This window comes from Sprattus sprattus, assembly GCF_963457725.1.
Source record: "Sprattus sprattus genome assembly, chromosome: 17".
Lineage (NCBI taxonomy): Eukaryota > Metazoa > Chordata > Actinopteri > Clupeiformes > Clupeidae > Sprattus > Sprattus sprattus.
In genome coordinates this window covers 30,305,085-30,322,525 of record NC_137915.1, presented here as the reverse complement: position 1 = coordinate 30,322,525, position 17,441 = coordinate 30,305,085, and the positions used below count along the sequence as shown (strand labels likewise).

The 17,441-nt window shown below is 41.4% G+C and overlaps 1 protein-coding gene across 1 annotated transcript in view; it reads right to left on the bottom strand.

The window, feature by feature from the left end:
• LOC308377967 (cadherin-7-like) overlaps positions 1 to 17,223 on the bottom strand; it is a 92,975-nt gene extending 75,752 nt beyond the window's left edge. The window contains exon 1 of the mRNA XM_080854754.1: positions 16,883 to 17,223. Within this exon, the coding sequence (XP_080710880.1) occupies positions 16,883 to 17,149 (267 nt within the window). The 5' untranslated portion in view covers positions 17,150 to 17,223. The remainder of the gene's footprint in view (positions 1 to 16,882) is intronic.
• Between the last annotated feature and the right edge of the window lie 218 nt (positions 17,224 to 17,441).

The window sequence follows — 17,441 nt, the reverse complement described above, 5'->3', positions numbered from 1 at the left end:
GTGTCATAACCACTGCCCCTTTGGGCCAGACATAAGCCATGCTTGTGTAACTTCCCCCACGGCGTTCGTACACCCAATTGTATTCGTACACCATGCGGGGGAAACCCCAGATCTAGCCACCCGAGAGCTCTCCCTAGGCAGAGCGGTGGCAGATCTAGAACTATTGAATAATGAGCGGGCTAGGTCCCGACCAATTCTACTTGAAGCCCAGCTTGGCAAGTTGCGCGGACGGGTAGCGCACATTAACAGCGTCACTATGGGTGTTGAATACAATAACAGTGGGTTACGCACAGCAGTTCACCCGCCCCCTCCGAGGTTCGGCGGTGTGACCCGGTCAGTTCAGAGGTTTGCATATGCACCACTCAGTCAGCGGTGGTGCAAGCCTGCCATCTAGTGGTAGCACACTTGCATCGACCCGACTTGTTAATAGACAGAGGCAAGGGCGCTGTGTGCCTCCCGAGGAGGCAAGCTCTGAGCTATACACGAACACTTCATCATCCCCAAGACGGATAAAAGTTGTCGTCAAATACTAGATCTACGTAAAATGAACAGAGCACTTAAGAAATTGAAGATCAGGATACTGACCCCACGCACGCTCGTTCAGTTCACACAACCAAACGATTGTGTCGCTAAGGTCTAAAGAAGGCATATTTTCATATACCGACTCACCACAGACATCAGAGATTCTGAGGGTTGCATTCGGAGGAACTGCATGCCAATTTCGTGTTCCCCCGTTTGGCCTGTCTTGGCTGCGTATTCACGAAATGCGCAGAGGCAGCCATCGCTACGTAGAGAGAGGGAATACGCATTCTCACTTGTCTCTATCGCTGGTTAATACGTGCCCACTCAAAGTCAGCGGTGGTGCAAAACTGCCATCTAGTGGTAGCACACTTGCATCGACTCGGCTCGTTAAAAAAACAGAGGCGAAAGCGCTCCGTACCTCAACAGTGCGCTCCATTCCAAGGCAATGTACTAGACTCTACCTCAATGAACGTCAGTCTGTCCCCAGCGAGAATAAAAGCCATGTGGATGATGGCATCAGCTGCGGTAGCGCTGCCTTGAGGGCTATTTCGCATGAGGCCATGTCAAATATGGTACCTCTCCCTGAAGCTCAGCTCCACTGAGGACAGGTATGGTAAGCTGGTGGTGAACGCCAGATGCATGATAGAGGGTCATCATGCGCGTGTAAGAACGGACAACACCTCCGCTATGGCGTATATAAACTGCCAAAGAGGAGTTTGTTCTCAATTACTGTTTCAATGGGCGAACCGCCTACTCTGTGGACAGCGGCGCATTTCCCCCTGATCAGAGCAGTACACATGCCCGCCTGCTCAGCTACGGAGCAGACCTGTTATCAATGATAGCATAGACGCGCTAAGCAATGGCCGAGCTTACGTCTATATGCGTTTTTACCCCAGAGCTGTGGCGGCTTAGAGTTACCACCTGAAAGGCATAGGCTCCTAGCCCCAGGTTCATCTGACTCAGTTGTGGCAACGATACAGAGCGCATGGACCGCTTCGAACCGGTCTCTATATACGCTAAAATGACGCAGTTTCGAGAGGTGGTGTGTTGCGCGTCAACATGATCCTATCAACTGCGCGCTGGGCGTCATTCTGGAATTTCGCCAGCAGTTATTTGATGAGGGGAAGGCTGCTTCCACTCCCAAGGTTTACCTAGCAGCCATCTCTGCCTGCCACGCAGGTATTTATAATAAACCCCCGGGCTATCATCCACCAGCGTGGCTGGTGTGAGACTTATCAGAGTGCCGGGCAGGCACCCGGTGCCGTCATGGGATTTACTGATTGTGTTACGTGATCTTACAGGGCCTCCATTTGTGCCTCTTTAGACAGCGGACATAAAATGTGTTTCGTTGAAAACGGCGCTGTTGCTGGCACTTGTGTCAGCAAAGCGCGTTGGTGACATGCACGCCCTGTCCGTCAGTCCATCGTGCCTTCAGTTCTCGATCGCTGGGGACAAGGCAGGGATGAGACCTAATGCTGCATACACACCTAAGGTGGTAGCAGCCCCGTTTCGTAATCAGGTGATTGAGTTGGCAGTGTTCTCGCCTCCTCCGTTTGCTTCAGCAGAGGAGGAGCGTTTGAATACGCTGTGTCCGGTGCGTGCTCTACGTTGTTAGGGCGCACCAAGACGTTCCGACGATCAGATCAGCTGTTTGTGTGATTCGGGGCACAGGAAAAAGGCAGACCTCTGTCTAAACCGAGCCTCTATCGTTGGATAGTATACAAGTCTTATAAGGGTTTGTCTCTGGACGCCCGGCAAGGCTGCGTGCGCACTTTGTGCGCACTTCGTGCACACTCGACGCGTCGGGTTGTCTTCTTCCTGAGCCTTGTTAAAAGGCGTCTCAGTGGAAGAGATATATGAGGCAGCAAGCTGGAGTTCTCGCCACACTTTCATTAGATTCTATATGTTAGATGGGGCTGAGACCAATTTTTTAGTTACAATGCGTTCTGCAGCCAAGCGATCTCTGAATCGCCAGAGCCTAGGAATAACTAAATAGTACAGGTGTTCATCAGCTCTTACGTGGTAGAAGGCAGTGAACAGAGCCCTAAACAGTGACAGTTTAGTGTGGTATTAGAAAGTACTCTACAGGATGGCGATCTCTGAATCCCCAGAGCCGGAGGAGAGTTACGAGTTTAATGTGTTCGTCAGCTTCTACGTGGTAGAATGCAGTGAACAAAGACCTAAACGGTGACAGTTTAATGGTGTATTAAAAATAACTCTGTAGGCTGACGATCTCCGAATCTCCAGAACCTGAGAAGAGTGTTATGTGTTCATCGGCGCTACTTGAAGGAGTGCCATGAACAAGATACTAAACGTGAGAAGGTTTAGTAAGATATATGTTCATCAGCCTCTGCTTGGCTAACGCAATGAACAAATTAATGGGTAATCCTATGATCAGGGAGATTGGTTATCCCCTTGGCATATGTGCACATTGAGAACCTAGTTAGCGTTCACAAGCACGGGTAAGGCCCTATGAACGTTCACCACCAGCTGCTGTATGAACCTCCGTGAGGGCAAAGCATAATAAAGTTGGGGTGATATGGCAATATTTACACGAGCTAATGGAAACTGTCCCGTTGTTATATCGCAGCTTCCTGCGATAAGGAACGTCTCAGTTACTTACGTAACCTCGGTTCCTTAAGCACAAGATAAAACAATAGTTGCGTGATACAGTGTTTTTCTTCTTTTGGGTGGGTGTTTCGACGCTCAGATTTTGATCCAAGGAAGATGGAGATGAGCGCCGCGGTATTTATAGGCTCGGCCAGTGGGGGCGGGGCCAGAGCGCGGCGCACTTCTCCCTGCCTAGCGGCGTGAATGAATAAGTTCTTCGAACAGTCCATGACACTAGGTCAAGTCCTGTTGTTATATCTTGTTCCGTGCTTAAGGAACCGAGGTTACGTAAGTAACCGAGACGTTTGTCTCAAGTAACTATGGTATTCAACATTAAAAAGATAGAAATGTTATCATTTACATGGCTTTTTACTACAATTATTCTGGGAACAATCTCGATTTCTTGGTGCAGTCGATGCATCCAGAACCCCAGCAGAGCCAAACTAGCCTGATTAGGTGAGCATTACGGGAGGGAGTGGACATAGAAACGTATTAATTTGCTGAACACGAGGCTACTGGCTACACTGTGTTTGTAGATATATGGGATATCCCAGAGACAGGGAAAGAACCTGATGCATAAAATGCAAGAGCAGCCGTGACAAATACCCTAAATGAATGGGGAATGCAGAAGATATGAGAGGTTGTGAGCTATATTTATGTTGATGAATTTAAATAACACCTGGACCAATCTGAATGTGATCTCTTCATCTTCTGTTGCAGTCCAGATAAGAGCTCTTTAGTGGAACATGTGCTGGTGTGGTGCATTATTTCTTCTTCTGCCTTGGTCTAAATAGCTTAAAATGTGAGAATAGAAATTACAAAAAATGTCATTATTGTGTATTAACATCATCACTGCTGATTGAGCATTTAATTCAAGTTGGACCAATCAGAAGACCCTAGACTTCCAAGACAGTCAACTTTTTTTTTAAGCTAAATTTAGGATAAAAAAAATGTAAAAGCCTGCCAGGATATGTGTTAACTTTGAGGATATCTGAAAAAGATGAATTGCATTAACCCATAACAGAGGTTTTCTCCTGCTTTCTTGCCTCATGTAGGCATAATACACAATGTGATAATGCCACTCTTCCAATGAAGGGAACGTTTTTTTGCCAGATAGATTAATAAGACTTGGGCAGTGATGGTTTGAGAAGAACATGTCGCCACGTCTATATCCCAAATCCATGCCTTGGCATAAAGTTTAATTTCATTTAATTTCATTTAGACAAATTGCCCGGCTGGAATAGGCCCTTTCCACCAGCCATTCTCTCTGTCAAACTATAGGGCCCTCAGAGTTAAATCCAGGTACATGCAATGTTGTCAGCTTTTTACAAAGACTTTATAATAGGTGTCTGGCACATGAGTTAAACGGCCGTTGTGTCTCATGGTAAATTGAGCTAATGCTTTAATGGACTGGCCTGTTTTGGGGGACATTTTGGTTGAGGGTTCAATAAGACATCATGATGAAGGAGCATGGCTTGGTCTTATCAATCAAAAAGAGACCATCAGGGTTATCATGGGGAACATATTTCCCTGTGATGTATAAAGCAAATTACCACTGGTGCCATTATGTCGCGCCTGCAGAAGAGGTTCATTTGTCTTTTTCCCATCACAAGACAGCAGGCAACTGCACAGATTAGAAATGGCTGTGGGCTTGTTCGTCGCGTCTTATGCCATCATCGTCATAAAACACTGTGATAAGCAAGAACTGCCATGAACGGGGTTGAATAAATCAAAGCACAAATTGAATGCTAACCTAGACGATTTCAGTAAGCGTTTTGGTGACCTGGATGTGCTTTTCTGATCTCCTCCTTCAGGATCAAGCCCCCAGCTGTAAGGTTAATTTAACCCTTCAGAGAGGGGTAACAAAAGACACACAATGATGACTGCTGTGACCCTGCTCTTGACCTAGCTCCTCATGCTCATCTGAGAAACACTGCACTTCACTGTCAAAAGGACAGGAGGTGTAGAGGAAAGGTGCAACAGATGGAGGATGGTCAGAGGGCCATATAAGAGCAGTGCTGTGCAGGGGCAGACTGGCAACCAAAATAGCTAATGTGCTGTCAACTGGCCCAAATTGGATACACCAAAAATGATATCCAACACAACACATTTACCAATGAACAAGTCATTAAATAATTAGTCTTTGTCTGTGTTAGGATAATCTGTAACACTATGAACCTCATTTTCTAAGGTTTTCCTCCCCATGTTTGACCATAGAGAGATTCAAAAGTCAAGCTGCATAGAAATCTCTGCAATGACTTCTTCCTAACTCAGGTTCACCTATTTGCTAAAAATGCATAAACTAGATAACACTTTGACTGTGTTATCATCAAATATGATCCGAATGAATAGTCCAATTTTATCATCTGAGGTGAATTATGCAATATACTTCACTTTATTTCTTGTAAGGCAACAAAACATAACTAGTAGTATAATTTAAGTAGTCCAACCTGTTCATATGCATTCATGTATTGTGCTCTAATTTACTTCACAGTCACACAAGAATATTCAATAGTGCACCCTTAAGTTAGATCTGTGCTGGTTCCTAGTCCCTCCTACTACATCCTTCATTCTCAAATTATACTGATAGAGAAATTAGCACTCTATTGTCATTACTGATAGAGATATTAACAGTATTTTTGTCATTACTACTGTAATTTAGTGTCTCATTGTGATTAAGTGTGCAGTGAATTTTTATATCCATTTTTGTTTTTGTATTTTTTTGTATTTGTGAAGTGACCTTGGGTGTTATAAAAGGTGATTTGAAATCAAATGTAGTATTATTCTTGTTGTTTTTGTTATTAATAGTAATAATACTAGTTCATAAAAGGGTTAGATCAGTGGTTCTTAACCTGGGTTCGATCGAACCCCAGGGGTTCGTTGAGCCACTCTCAGGGGTTTGGCAGGGGTCAAGACACACGCAGTATAGCCCGGTTCACACTAGCAATGTCGGGCCGTTTTTATATATACCTTCGTTTGGAAGAAATCATTTTATTTTTCAAATTACGAAGGGTTTGGCGAATGCACTGATGTAGCTTGCAGGGTTCAGTACCTTCAAAAAGGTAAAAAAAACCACTGGGTTAGATCATCAATTTAATAAATACACACATTTTAATTTAGCCATTTACAGTCCAACAAAAGTAAAACAAAAAAAATAAATAAATAGAGTGTTAACTTCTCTTAACGTTGGTGCACTGACTAGTTCGAAACCGCAGGACTAGCATTAAAGGAGATGGTCAAACCTGCTGCAGCAGAGTAGAGTTCTGAATGGGGTAAATTAAATGATGAATGTCGAAACTGCTGGTGTTTGCTATGTGGTCCTTATTTGTGGTCCTTATTCCAATTGTTTGAGATGAGTGATTCTAACACTTTAGATTAATTCCTGCAGACAAATTCTCCTTCATTCCCAACACAAAACACCCATCCCTTACTTACTTACTGTATATCTTGATATTATTGAACTTGTCTATCAACCACCCAAACCATGCTGTCCTTGCTGACCAAAGCCTTACATATAAATCAGTAAATCACCACGGCAATGTCTGTTATGATTCCATTTAGAGTTTCTTTCCACGTTAACAGAAGCCTGACTGGATTGCTGATGCTAGTGATATGACATATCGCAGATGCTCATGACAGACCTACATATCTTTACAGATATGCATAGTATTAGGTTTCAATGGTGGACTACTGTTGTCATTCTGTTCATCCATCCTTCCACATCAATTTAAGGCATGATGCTGTTGTTCCTTGGTTAGCCTGAAGGGTGTCAAGTGAGGGAAATAATATAAATGCAAATGATGCCTGCATTCTTTCATTGTACACAAGTGCTCCTTATAGACATGCACATATGTATGCACACCCTTCTTCTTCTATCAAAAGTATCTGGGATCATTGCTCATGCCCGAGGGAAATATAAAAAAGGAAAGAAGTTCTTAGAGCATGTATCTAGGGTGCCTGTAAGTGGAAAGAGAAAATACACCTTTGTTTTCCTCCCTCGTAACTCTTTCATAAGAGCTCGACCATTTGTGCTGGATTCTGTGAAAATAGAGGTGTGCTGTTGAATATGCGTTGAGCATTCAAAAAGAGATGTCTGTCCAGATTGCCTGCCTTATGACTTTTAGTTGTGAAAACACATTACAACATTACACACCATGATGAGGCATTTGGAGAGAAATATGGGCTGGGGTTACAGAATGGGGGTATTTACTGTGGAGACACAGGGTGGGAATACATGTGTGAGAGCCTGAGGGTCCACTCTTATGTCCTTAATTAACAAGCACATGTCACTGTTGCTTATGCTCACATGTGAACAAATCCTTTCACATTAGGGCAACAGTTCAACCCTGTCTTCTGGGCAAGGGTGGTGGAAGTGGGAGTAATTATGAATATGACAGGATGCATTTTCGACTGACTTCTTTTCTCTGATCACAGTCTCTAATTTGTGTCCCCTGTTGTGTTGTTTTGAACTAAACTCACTGTAAACAATGACACTGCCTGGCTCTTCCACAGCCATGATCAGGCTCTACACGAGGATATGAAGCAGTGTTTACAAATGCAATGATATAACTTGAGCTAAACTCCCACTTTGTCTTACAATTACCACACATTGTTCAGGCTCTTCAAACTAAACATTGACAGTGGCCCCATTTAATAAACCTCAACGAAAACAATTTATATGTAAATATATAACAAACGTTCACTGCAAAGGGACAAACAACTTGTAGTCACTTACATAAGCCATTTAGCTTGCATGTCCCATACTTCTGCCATGTTCGAGTGCTGAACTGTTTAGGGTGCTGTCCTGATAAACTACCTGTCTACCAGAGAGAGTCCTCAGCGTGTGTGCACAGCTTCATAAGGACACTTCAGGACAATGATCTCAGTAGCCTCTCCTCTCCTCTCCTCTCCTCTCCTCTCCTCTCCCCTCCTCTCCTCTCCTCTCCTCTCCTCTCCTCTCTTCTCTTCTCTTCTCCTCTCCTTTCCTCTACTCTCCTTCAGCACACTCATTGGAATAAAAACAGATGAAGGCAAACAGCCTTTAAAACCAATATTTCTATTTGTCTGCTGTCTATCTGCATGTCACATTTCACATTTCACACATATGTGTCATTCAAATCAAGTTGGAATTCTGTATGTAAGGATAATTTGACATTTGAAAGTTTCTTTTCTGAAACCATAACAGGTTTTGTGGATTTTTTTCAATGCTGTAAAAAAAAGTAATTCCAGCTAACTGAAACACATCCATGCTAGGATAGTAATTAGAGTGATGATACCTAGGACTGAAATACCAATGTTCTCAAATTGTATCACTCCACAGTTGATACAGTCCAGAACTGAATTATCAGAAGAATTTCAGGAACTATAAAGGACATGACCATGTTGACACGTCCTTTCTATATGACACAGAAGCTGAAAACCTCAGAGACTGAAAGCGTAAGTATGTGGTTGCCACCTCCTGAACTGCTTCGCAGCCGTGAGCCATTTAAAAGTGAGCAGAGCTCACAGAAGTGAATATGGCAAATAGATGTACAAACATATCAGCAGAGAGCTCTGTTTAGAATAGCTGATTCCAATCGCAGCTTTCGTCCTGAAATAGAGAACCTTAACACGTATGTCAATGCACTGGAATTTGATCTGCGCTTAGACTGTTTACCAATGTTTGCCGGTTGACATTTGCTGAAACTGGCCTTTAGTAAAAGTCACAGCATAGGCGTGGATAGCCTCTGTGATGAGGCAGTGTATAATTTGTGTGTGTGTGTGTGTGTGTGTGTGTGTGTGTGTGTGTGTGTGTGTGTGTGTGTGTGTGTGTGTGTGTGTGTGTCTGTGTGTGTGTGTGTTTGTGTGTGTGTGTGTGTTTGTGTGTGTGTGTGTGTGTGTGTGTGTGTTCGTGGGTGCGTGCGTGCGTGCTTGCGTGTGTGTGTGTGTGTGTGTGTGTGTTTGTGTGTGTGTGTGTGTGTGTTCGTGGGTGCGTGTGTGTGTGTGTGTGTGTGTGTGTGTGTGTGTGTGTGTGTGTGTGTGAGAGTAAGAAAGAGAAAGAGAAAGAGAAGAAGAAAGAGAAAGAAAGAGATATAGAGAAATACATGCTTTGTGTGTCATCATTGTGTGGTTTGCATTAGTTGTACGGATATTGATACGGATATAGTTGATATTGATAGTCTTCATAGAAATGTATAGTAGTAATAGCAGTAACAGTAATACCATAACATGGGTATTACACTTTTGGAAAACCAACATGAACACACCACCTGCTACATAACATGAATGATTTGTACAACCAGCAATGATCCGTTTCCTTCCATTGGACTCCAACACCCATGAATCCTTCTGTGGGCAGTGGTCAGAGTAGAGTGCCATACCCGTCATAGTGAGAGGGCCAATGAGACGGATACCAACTGAAGAAACTGAAGCAGCACATACAGAACTCAAGCACTTTGAATGATCATGTGATATGGAATCATATGTCTATCTCACAACTAATTAAATATTAGGCAAAGGATTAGAACAAGCGTAAACTGGCCAATGTCATTGTGACTCCTGTGAAATCATCCATATAAATGACTTCTATCAACCCCCCCCCCCACATACACACACACTTTTTCTGAGTACTGCATTGTTTATTGCCAAACCTGCATCAATTTGTCTCTGGATAAAACACAAAGGGTCTTTTGAGTTTTGCAGAATTCCAAATAGATTGCAGCTTGCGGCCTCTCTCTCAGCTTCATCCTCAGTAGGTATATATATCACCCTGATATATAAAAACTGGAACAATATCTGAGGACTTAACATTAATTATTCAGCACCAGATTATCTCTTTGGAATTATGTGGAATCGATACTGACTTAAACCCAGGAGTGGACTGCAGAATAGTTAATAATATTAATTATTAATAATAATATGCAATAATTAGTATTAATCAAGTCAAAGGTCAGCTCCTATTGGTCACAGGTCAGTCAAAAATAAATCTCTCTCTAAGCAAGATCATGAATTCATTAAATCTGTGTTGTACTCAAAACTGAAGTGCAACTGCTACTTTATTTGACTACAACTGTGGTCTGCTTCACTAATCAGTTGTCAGGTTACATGCCTTGCTTGAGCTTTCTACACCATAATCGTACAAGACAAGCCTGCAAAAGCTGCAGAGCACTAACCTCAATCAAAGTATCGCTTGAAAACACCATGCTATACTGGACAATTAGTTTAACACTACAGGACCATGCTATACTGGACAATTAGAATAACAGCTACAGGACCATGCTTTAGTGGACAAATAGAATAACAGCTACAGGACCATGCTATAGTGGACAATTAGAATAACAGCTACAGGACCATGCAATACTAGACAATTAGAATGCTACAGGACCACGCTATAGTGGACAATTAGTATAACAATTAGTATAACATCTACAGGACTAGCTATACTGGACAATTAGTATAACAGCTACAGGACCATGCTATACTGGACAATTAGAATAACAGCTACAGGACCATGCTGTGCTGGACAAGTAGTATAACAGCTACAGGACGAAAGAAATCCAACTAACAGGAAAACCTATTCTTTACTTTTCTAATGGATTTCTTACAACAAACAAACTTTTTTGCTCTTGACCTCATATACTAAAACTTCAGCGTACAAGTTATGCCTTGATGTCTCAATGTCTTAAACAGTATCAAACATTTAATGCGTAAGTGCTGATCATTTAACCTTAAAGTGTATGGTAAAGTGAACTTGTGCAATCATTATCATTGACCAAGAATGAAGTTGGTTTGGAGCTGGGCGTCTGACTGTGATTAGTGCAAGCTTTTAGGATTCCAAAAGTGATCTATTTGAGAATGTGCCTACCCTTCAGGAAATGCCAGAGTGCTTCACAAGAATGAATGGCATGTCAACTCCGATTTACTTGAGGTTCATTTCTTTCACTCAGGTTGTGTGGTGTGGTTTGCTGGCTTAATTATTTATACAGCCACTACTGCCTTTAATACTCCAGTATGGAACTACAGCACAGAAAGTAACTGTGCCTTGCTTTGGCACTAACCCATTTGAAATTTACAATAAAAATAAAGTCCCGGGCCAAGGTCAGCCCTGTTCTACCCCACTTCTTGGCTCCTTCTTAATGTGAGTGAGTGAGCTCTGCCCTGAGGGCTGATGGGGGAAGCTCTGGAATTACTGAAACGTGAACGAAACTGAGGGAGGCATCTGACTCAATAGGGACAGAAAACATTTTATTTGGCATATGTGTTTTTATATTATTTCTGGAATATGGCACAGATACAAGCACTATATTCACTATGCTGAAGATCTTCTTTAGCCTTTGGAGGTACTCACATGTCTTGAGATTCTTGAGCTGATTAACAGGTCAGAAGATACAGTATTTTTGGCACCTGTGTCTTTGTTAAAATTATATTTAATTTATGAATGCATGGAACATCTTGCATCTTCTTCGTCCATCTCTTATTGACACTTCATCAAAGAGGTTTTCCCATCAAGCTTACTGTAAACTTTCATTTGTAATCTGAAAGTATTATACATTCCAAAAAAGTCCTGTACGTATATTAGCATCCTAAGAGACATTTGCAAAACGTGAACACCTACCACTGAGGAGTTTGAAAGGTTTCTAAGTAGTTTCTGGAAGGGTTACATGACTCAATGTGATGGCAATAAGGCCACCACAAAATGAAAAAGTAGCACTTCCGTGTCTTCCTGTTGTTTTTGTTGTTATCATGCAAACAGTGTGACTAATGACCATCCATGAAATAGAATGGAATAGAAAATAGCTGGTTGTACAAGTCATGTGTTCGTGGTATTATCAGAGTATGTTTTCATTGGCCTAAATTGAACTGGTTATGTCGGTAACTATGGTTTACTTATCACGAAATTATTAATTTAAAAATTCCCAAAATAAACGCCCCACAAGTTTAAAATTCTGCGCCACTCTGAGTATTTAGTTGTATTATTAGTTATTAGTGTGCTTGCCCGAAGGGAAGCACAGTATTGTTATCGTCAAGTTTTCTTTATTTATTTATTTATTCCGTACGTTTTTCTTGCAGCTAACTACTCCTCGCCCGATTGAGCTAGAGACGCCATTCAAACACCAAAACGTCCGGCCCGATCCGGTGCAAGCTGCTATGACTTTTCGTGGCGGTACCCCATGCCACTCCTTTTTTATCCCTCTTTTTCATACCCTTTTTTCTCCATAGACTTGCATGGCAGAGGTCTCTGCCATTATGACATCATAAAAGGGTCATTAAACTGGCTTGCAGCTGTGCTTCTCACTGACACCTCCGTCAAATCCAAGGAACCGCATTTTCTCTGTCCCTCTCAATTCAACTTTGAAAAAGAATAAGAGGAACCGTATTTCTCTGTCCCTCTCAATTCAACTTTGAGAAAGAATAAGAGTAACTACAGTTTCTAACCTAGCTACCGTATTTCCACTTCGTTAAGGTGAGTTGAATGGCAGCATTTTCAGTGTACTGACTGAAATTTTAATGGTAGCAGCTAACATATAAATTAACGTTACGTTAACGTTGGAGACGCCATTTTCCTTAATTCAAGTTGTGAAGTAAACCTTTGAAGTAATTCATGAATTTAGTTGTGTGGATATAGTGAGCTAAAGCTTGTATTCCCACTACGGTAACGTTAGCTATCCTAGCTGTGTTAAGCAGCTGTAACATGTGAGTACGGGGCTAAAGGCTAACTAACACTACGTAACGGGAGTATCCACTGGCAGTTTCAGCTAGCCGTAACGGGGGATCATTTTCCTTAATTCAAGTTGTTAAGTAAACCTGTGAAGTAATTCATGAATTTAGTTGTGTGGATATAGTGCGCTAATGCTTGTATTCCTACTACGGTAACGTGAGCTATCCTAGCTGTGCGGGGCTATGCAAAAGTTGCTTATACTGAAAGAATGGTTAACTTGTGGCCGATAGCGTGAGTTAACATTAACCCGTGTCCTGGGAGTAATGATTCATGAGAGACCTTGAATCATTAGGTTAACTGAAAAACGTTTGAAGATGTACCTGGACACATCGTAGCTGTTGTAGTGTGCTCAGTTTTCGAAAACTAGACTGAAACTAAGAAGGATAACTATGACTAAATGTGACTAAAACTAATATGCACTGAATCTAAAATAGCTGCTGAATCTAAAATAGCTGCCAAAATGAACACTGAGATGTATTAATTTTGGCAGCTATTTTAGATTCAGTCTTAAGACAAAAATGCATATTAGTTTTAGTCACATTTAGTCATAGTTATCCTTCTTAGTTTCAGAAGAGGTTTTTCATGGTTGCTAGCTCTAATCAGATGTACTATAGGCTTATAAGAGAAGACTAACTTTTTATGCCAACGAACACCAATAACTACAACTAATTTGACAGACTATAAACCAATGTGATACACGTGCTCTCTATCTATACAGTAAAAGTGTTGCTTACGTTAGATACTAGACCTACAGTCTAACTCTTAGTGCATTAAGTCTAACAAGCTATATCTTACAATACACTTTCAGTAAAGCTGACTATGTAACCGCATTCATTCCAATATTGTTGCAGAGATGTTTCCTTTTACCAAGATAACAATTTCAATAATTCACTTAGCTCAGTAAGTCAGTATAACGAAACTCTGGAACTATTATGACTATGACCACAGAAAACACAGTACTATACAGATTTTGTTCTCAGATATCAGTCTGTGAGGCCCCTCAACAACATATGCGCACTCGGCCACTGCACTGCAGAGCAAGCACACTCTCGCAGTTCGTTCACGAAACGCATTCTAGTTAGTGTGCTTGCCCGAAGGGAAGCACAGCATTGTTATCGTCAAGTTTTCTTTATTTCTTTCTTTATTTATTTATTCCGTACGTTTTTCTTGCAGCTAACTACTCCTCGCCCGATTGAGCTAGAGACGCCATTCAAACACCAAAACGTCCGGCCCGATCCGGTGCAAGCTGCTATGACTTTTCGTGGCGGTACTCCTTGTCACTCCTTTTTTATTCCATTTTTTCATCCCCTTTTTCTCTCATTGACTAACATGGGGAAGGTTGAGCCATTGTGACGTCACCCGCTCTATCAGTCGTTCTCCAATCAACTGTAGGAATATTAAGAGACACCTTCCAGGGCTCTACAGTGCGAGTATTTCACTCGCATAAATAGGTACGTGCAAACTTGAAAAATAATTTACAAGCACAGTGTGCGAGTGACAGACAGTTGTCAATACGGCGCCAAAAAGTGAAGCATTCCATTGATTTCACATGGAAACAACTGACAGGGTCGCGACTCCAGGGTTTTCGACGGGACCTGCGACGGGACCAACAGCAGCAGCAGCATAATCATCATCTGGATTTACTGACATTTTCGGTATATATAAACACATAATATCAATTGGTAACTGGTGTGTTGTATCCTGTTTATGTCTGATACTTTATAAACATTTATGTTTTACGTTAACTTATTACACTAGGCAGCAGTATTGTGAAGTAGAGCTAGAAATGGCTTTGCTAGCTCCCATATTGTAGCTCACACCAGCAACTGCTCAATTTAGGACAGAAAGGAGTTTGGTAAATTAGCTTGTAACTGTCAATGATAACTAGTTATTAGAATATATTAGCCAACGTTAAGTTGACTTCAAAGGGGCAGTCGAGTGTTTAGGTTGTGTCAGCTAGCTTGGAAAGCTAGCTAATAATTTTTGATTGAAGCTTCACGTTAGCCTCTGTAAACGTTTAGCTAGCTAACGTTAGCTAACTATGAGGTAGCATATCCCAAGTAACTTGTTGTGACCGATAGCGTGAGTTAACATTAACCCGTGTCCTGGGAGTAATGATTCATGAGAGACCTTGAATCATTAGGTTAACTGAAAAACGTTTGAGGATGTACACACAGCGTAGCTGTTGTAGTGTGCTCAGTTTTCGAAAACTAGACTGAAACTAAGAAGGATAACTATGACTAAATGTGACTAAAACTAATATGCACTGAATCTAAAATAGCTGCTGAATCTAAAATAGCTGCCAAAATGAACACTGAGATGTATTAATTTTGGCAGCTATTTTAGATTCAGTCTTAAGACAAAAATGCATATTAGTTTTAGTCACATTTAGTCATAGTTATCCTTCTTAGTTTCAGAAGAGGTTTTTCATGGTTGCTAGCTCTAATCAGATGTACTATAGGCTTATAAGAGAAGACTAACTTTTTATGCCAACGAACACCAATAACTAGAACTAATTTGACAGACTATAAACCAATGTGATACACGTGCTCTCTAGCTATACAGTAAAAGTGTTGCTTACGTTTGATACTAGACCTACAGTCTAACTCTAACTGCATTAAGTCTAACATATAGGCCTATCTTACAATAAACTTTAAGTAAAGCTGGCTATGTAACCGCATTCATTCCAATATTGTTGCAGAGATGTTTCCTTTTACCAAGATAACAATTTCAACAATTCACTTAGCTCAGTAAGTCAGTATAACGAGACTCTGGAACTATTAGGCTATGACCAAATGTAACACACTAGACCCTTTCACAATAAACAAGCAAACAAACAAACAAAAACAGAACAACAAAGATACCCTCATATGTCTAAACGTCAGTGGAGCCAAAATATAATGGTTGAGCTTGGTTGCTTGCTAAAATATATTGGAAGAAGGCCCCACTACACTGATTGAGTAGATGTAAATACATGTTAATTCATTGGCACTTGTTCTCTCTGTCACAGAGCAAGCACACTCTCGCAGTTCGTTCACGAAACGCATTCTAGTTGTTATTGTTATCGATTATTTAGTTTTATTATTAGTTATTGTGGCTGATGTTTGATTTTATTTATAAATTAAACCTTATCATAGGAATGCATGTACACAAAAAACAAGCTATATTTCGAGCTCTCTCCTATCTGTGATTTCAGGTTTCTATGGTAAGTCTTGCAATGTAACCCCCAGATGCGGGGGCCTTGTATAGCTCATGTTTGTTCTACATAATTTTGAAAATAACTGCAAAGGTTTTTGGGAAGTAACCATCAAACTAACAACAATCAATCGAAATTATTCAGAAATCTGATAAGTTGTATGTATTAAACAGATCCATGTGTTGTATAAATGGGGTTTAAATGTATAAACGGGTTATGACAGTTTAACAAAATGTTGCAAATGTAATACTGAAGTAGGCCTAGCTTGCACAGAATTACTACTGAACACATTTGATGCTGACAGTAATACAACATTATACTTCTTGCTAGCTAATATTGATTCTTTACTGTCTTGAGGGAGATGTTCTTGTTTGTATAGCAAAATCTGCAAATCGGAAAAATCCTCCCACTTGCATTTAATGTAATTTATCAAGAACAGCAATATCATTTCTGTTTTGGATCTTTAACCTGTAGATATTTTCAGATATCTCCAGATATTTTTGCCATGGTATTGATGGATATGTTTAGTGGTAACATTTAATACTGACTGGTAAGCATCAATTTGAAAGTGTTATTATTATGAAAATCCTGTGTTTGACCATGCCTATGGTGAAAGGCTAACAGCATCTGATTGACCAAGAGAATGACTTCCGTCAGTTCCACTGGTTTAGTACTCTTTGTTCATTCTCATTCATACTCTCTATTCACCTCCTGCTTCAAGTCATACACACACCTTTAGCAAACACTTTCCCCTGAGTGTAGAGTTTTATCTAAGTTTGTATTTATCTCAGTCTCACCTGAGAACAACACCCAATCAAGACAGCCCTTTGCATAATCATAAGGAAAACACGTCTTACCTTTCCAACATAAAGAGGATCGTTGCCAGTGTACTCCTCCAGAACGAAGAACTGATTCCACACCCAGCTTCTCTTGTGTCTGGGATGTGTTTCCAAAGAGTCACCATCTGTGTGTGGACCTGCCTGAGGAGCTTTGGCATCAGAGGGCAAACCCCAGGACCCAGAGGTCAAACCCCAGGACACAGTGTCCCTGAGGGGGAGCAGTGCGGCCAGGAGCCAGACAGCTCGGCACACAGCAGGTCCACAAAACCTCATCTGGTGGTCCATAATCACCACGACAGATGAGCAGTTCAATAAGAGTTTCTGCCTTTAGAAAATGCAGGGGGAAACAAAGAGGTGCTGATAAGTCTGTGACTGCTTCAGATGGCCTAAACCTGAGAGCAGTGGAATTGTCACTCTTGGGGTTTGATTGTGGGTGACAGCAGTGAAACTATTGCTTGCTTTGAGAACAGAAGACGGTCATTGAGTGTTGAGACAGGGAATGGCCCCCGATGACAGTCTCCCTTCTTCTCAAGAGGGGTGTAGTAATTGGCACCTATCAGAAGAGACACAGAAAGAC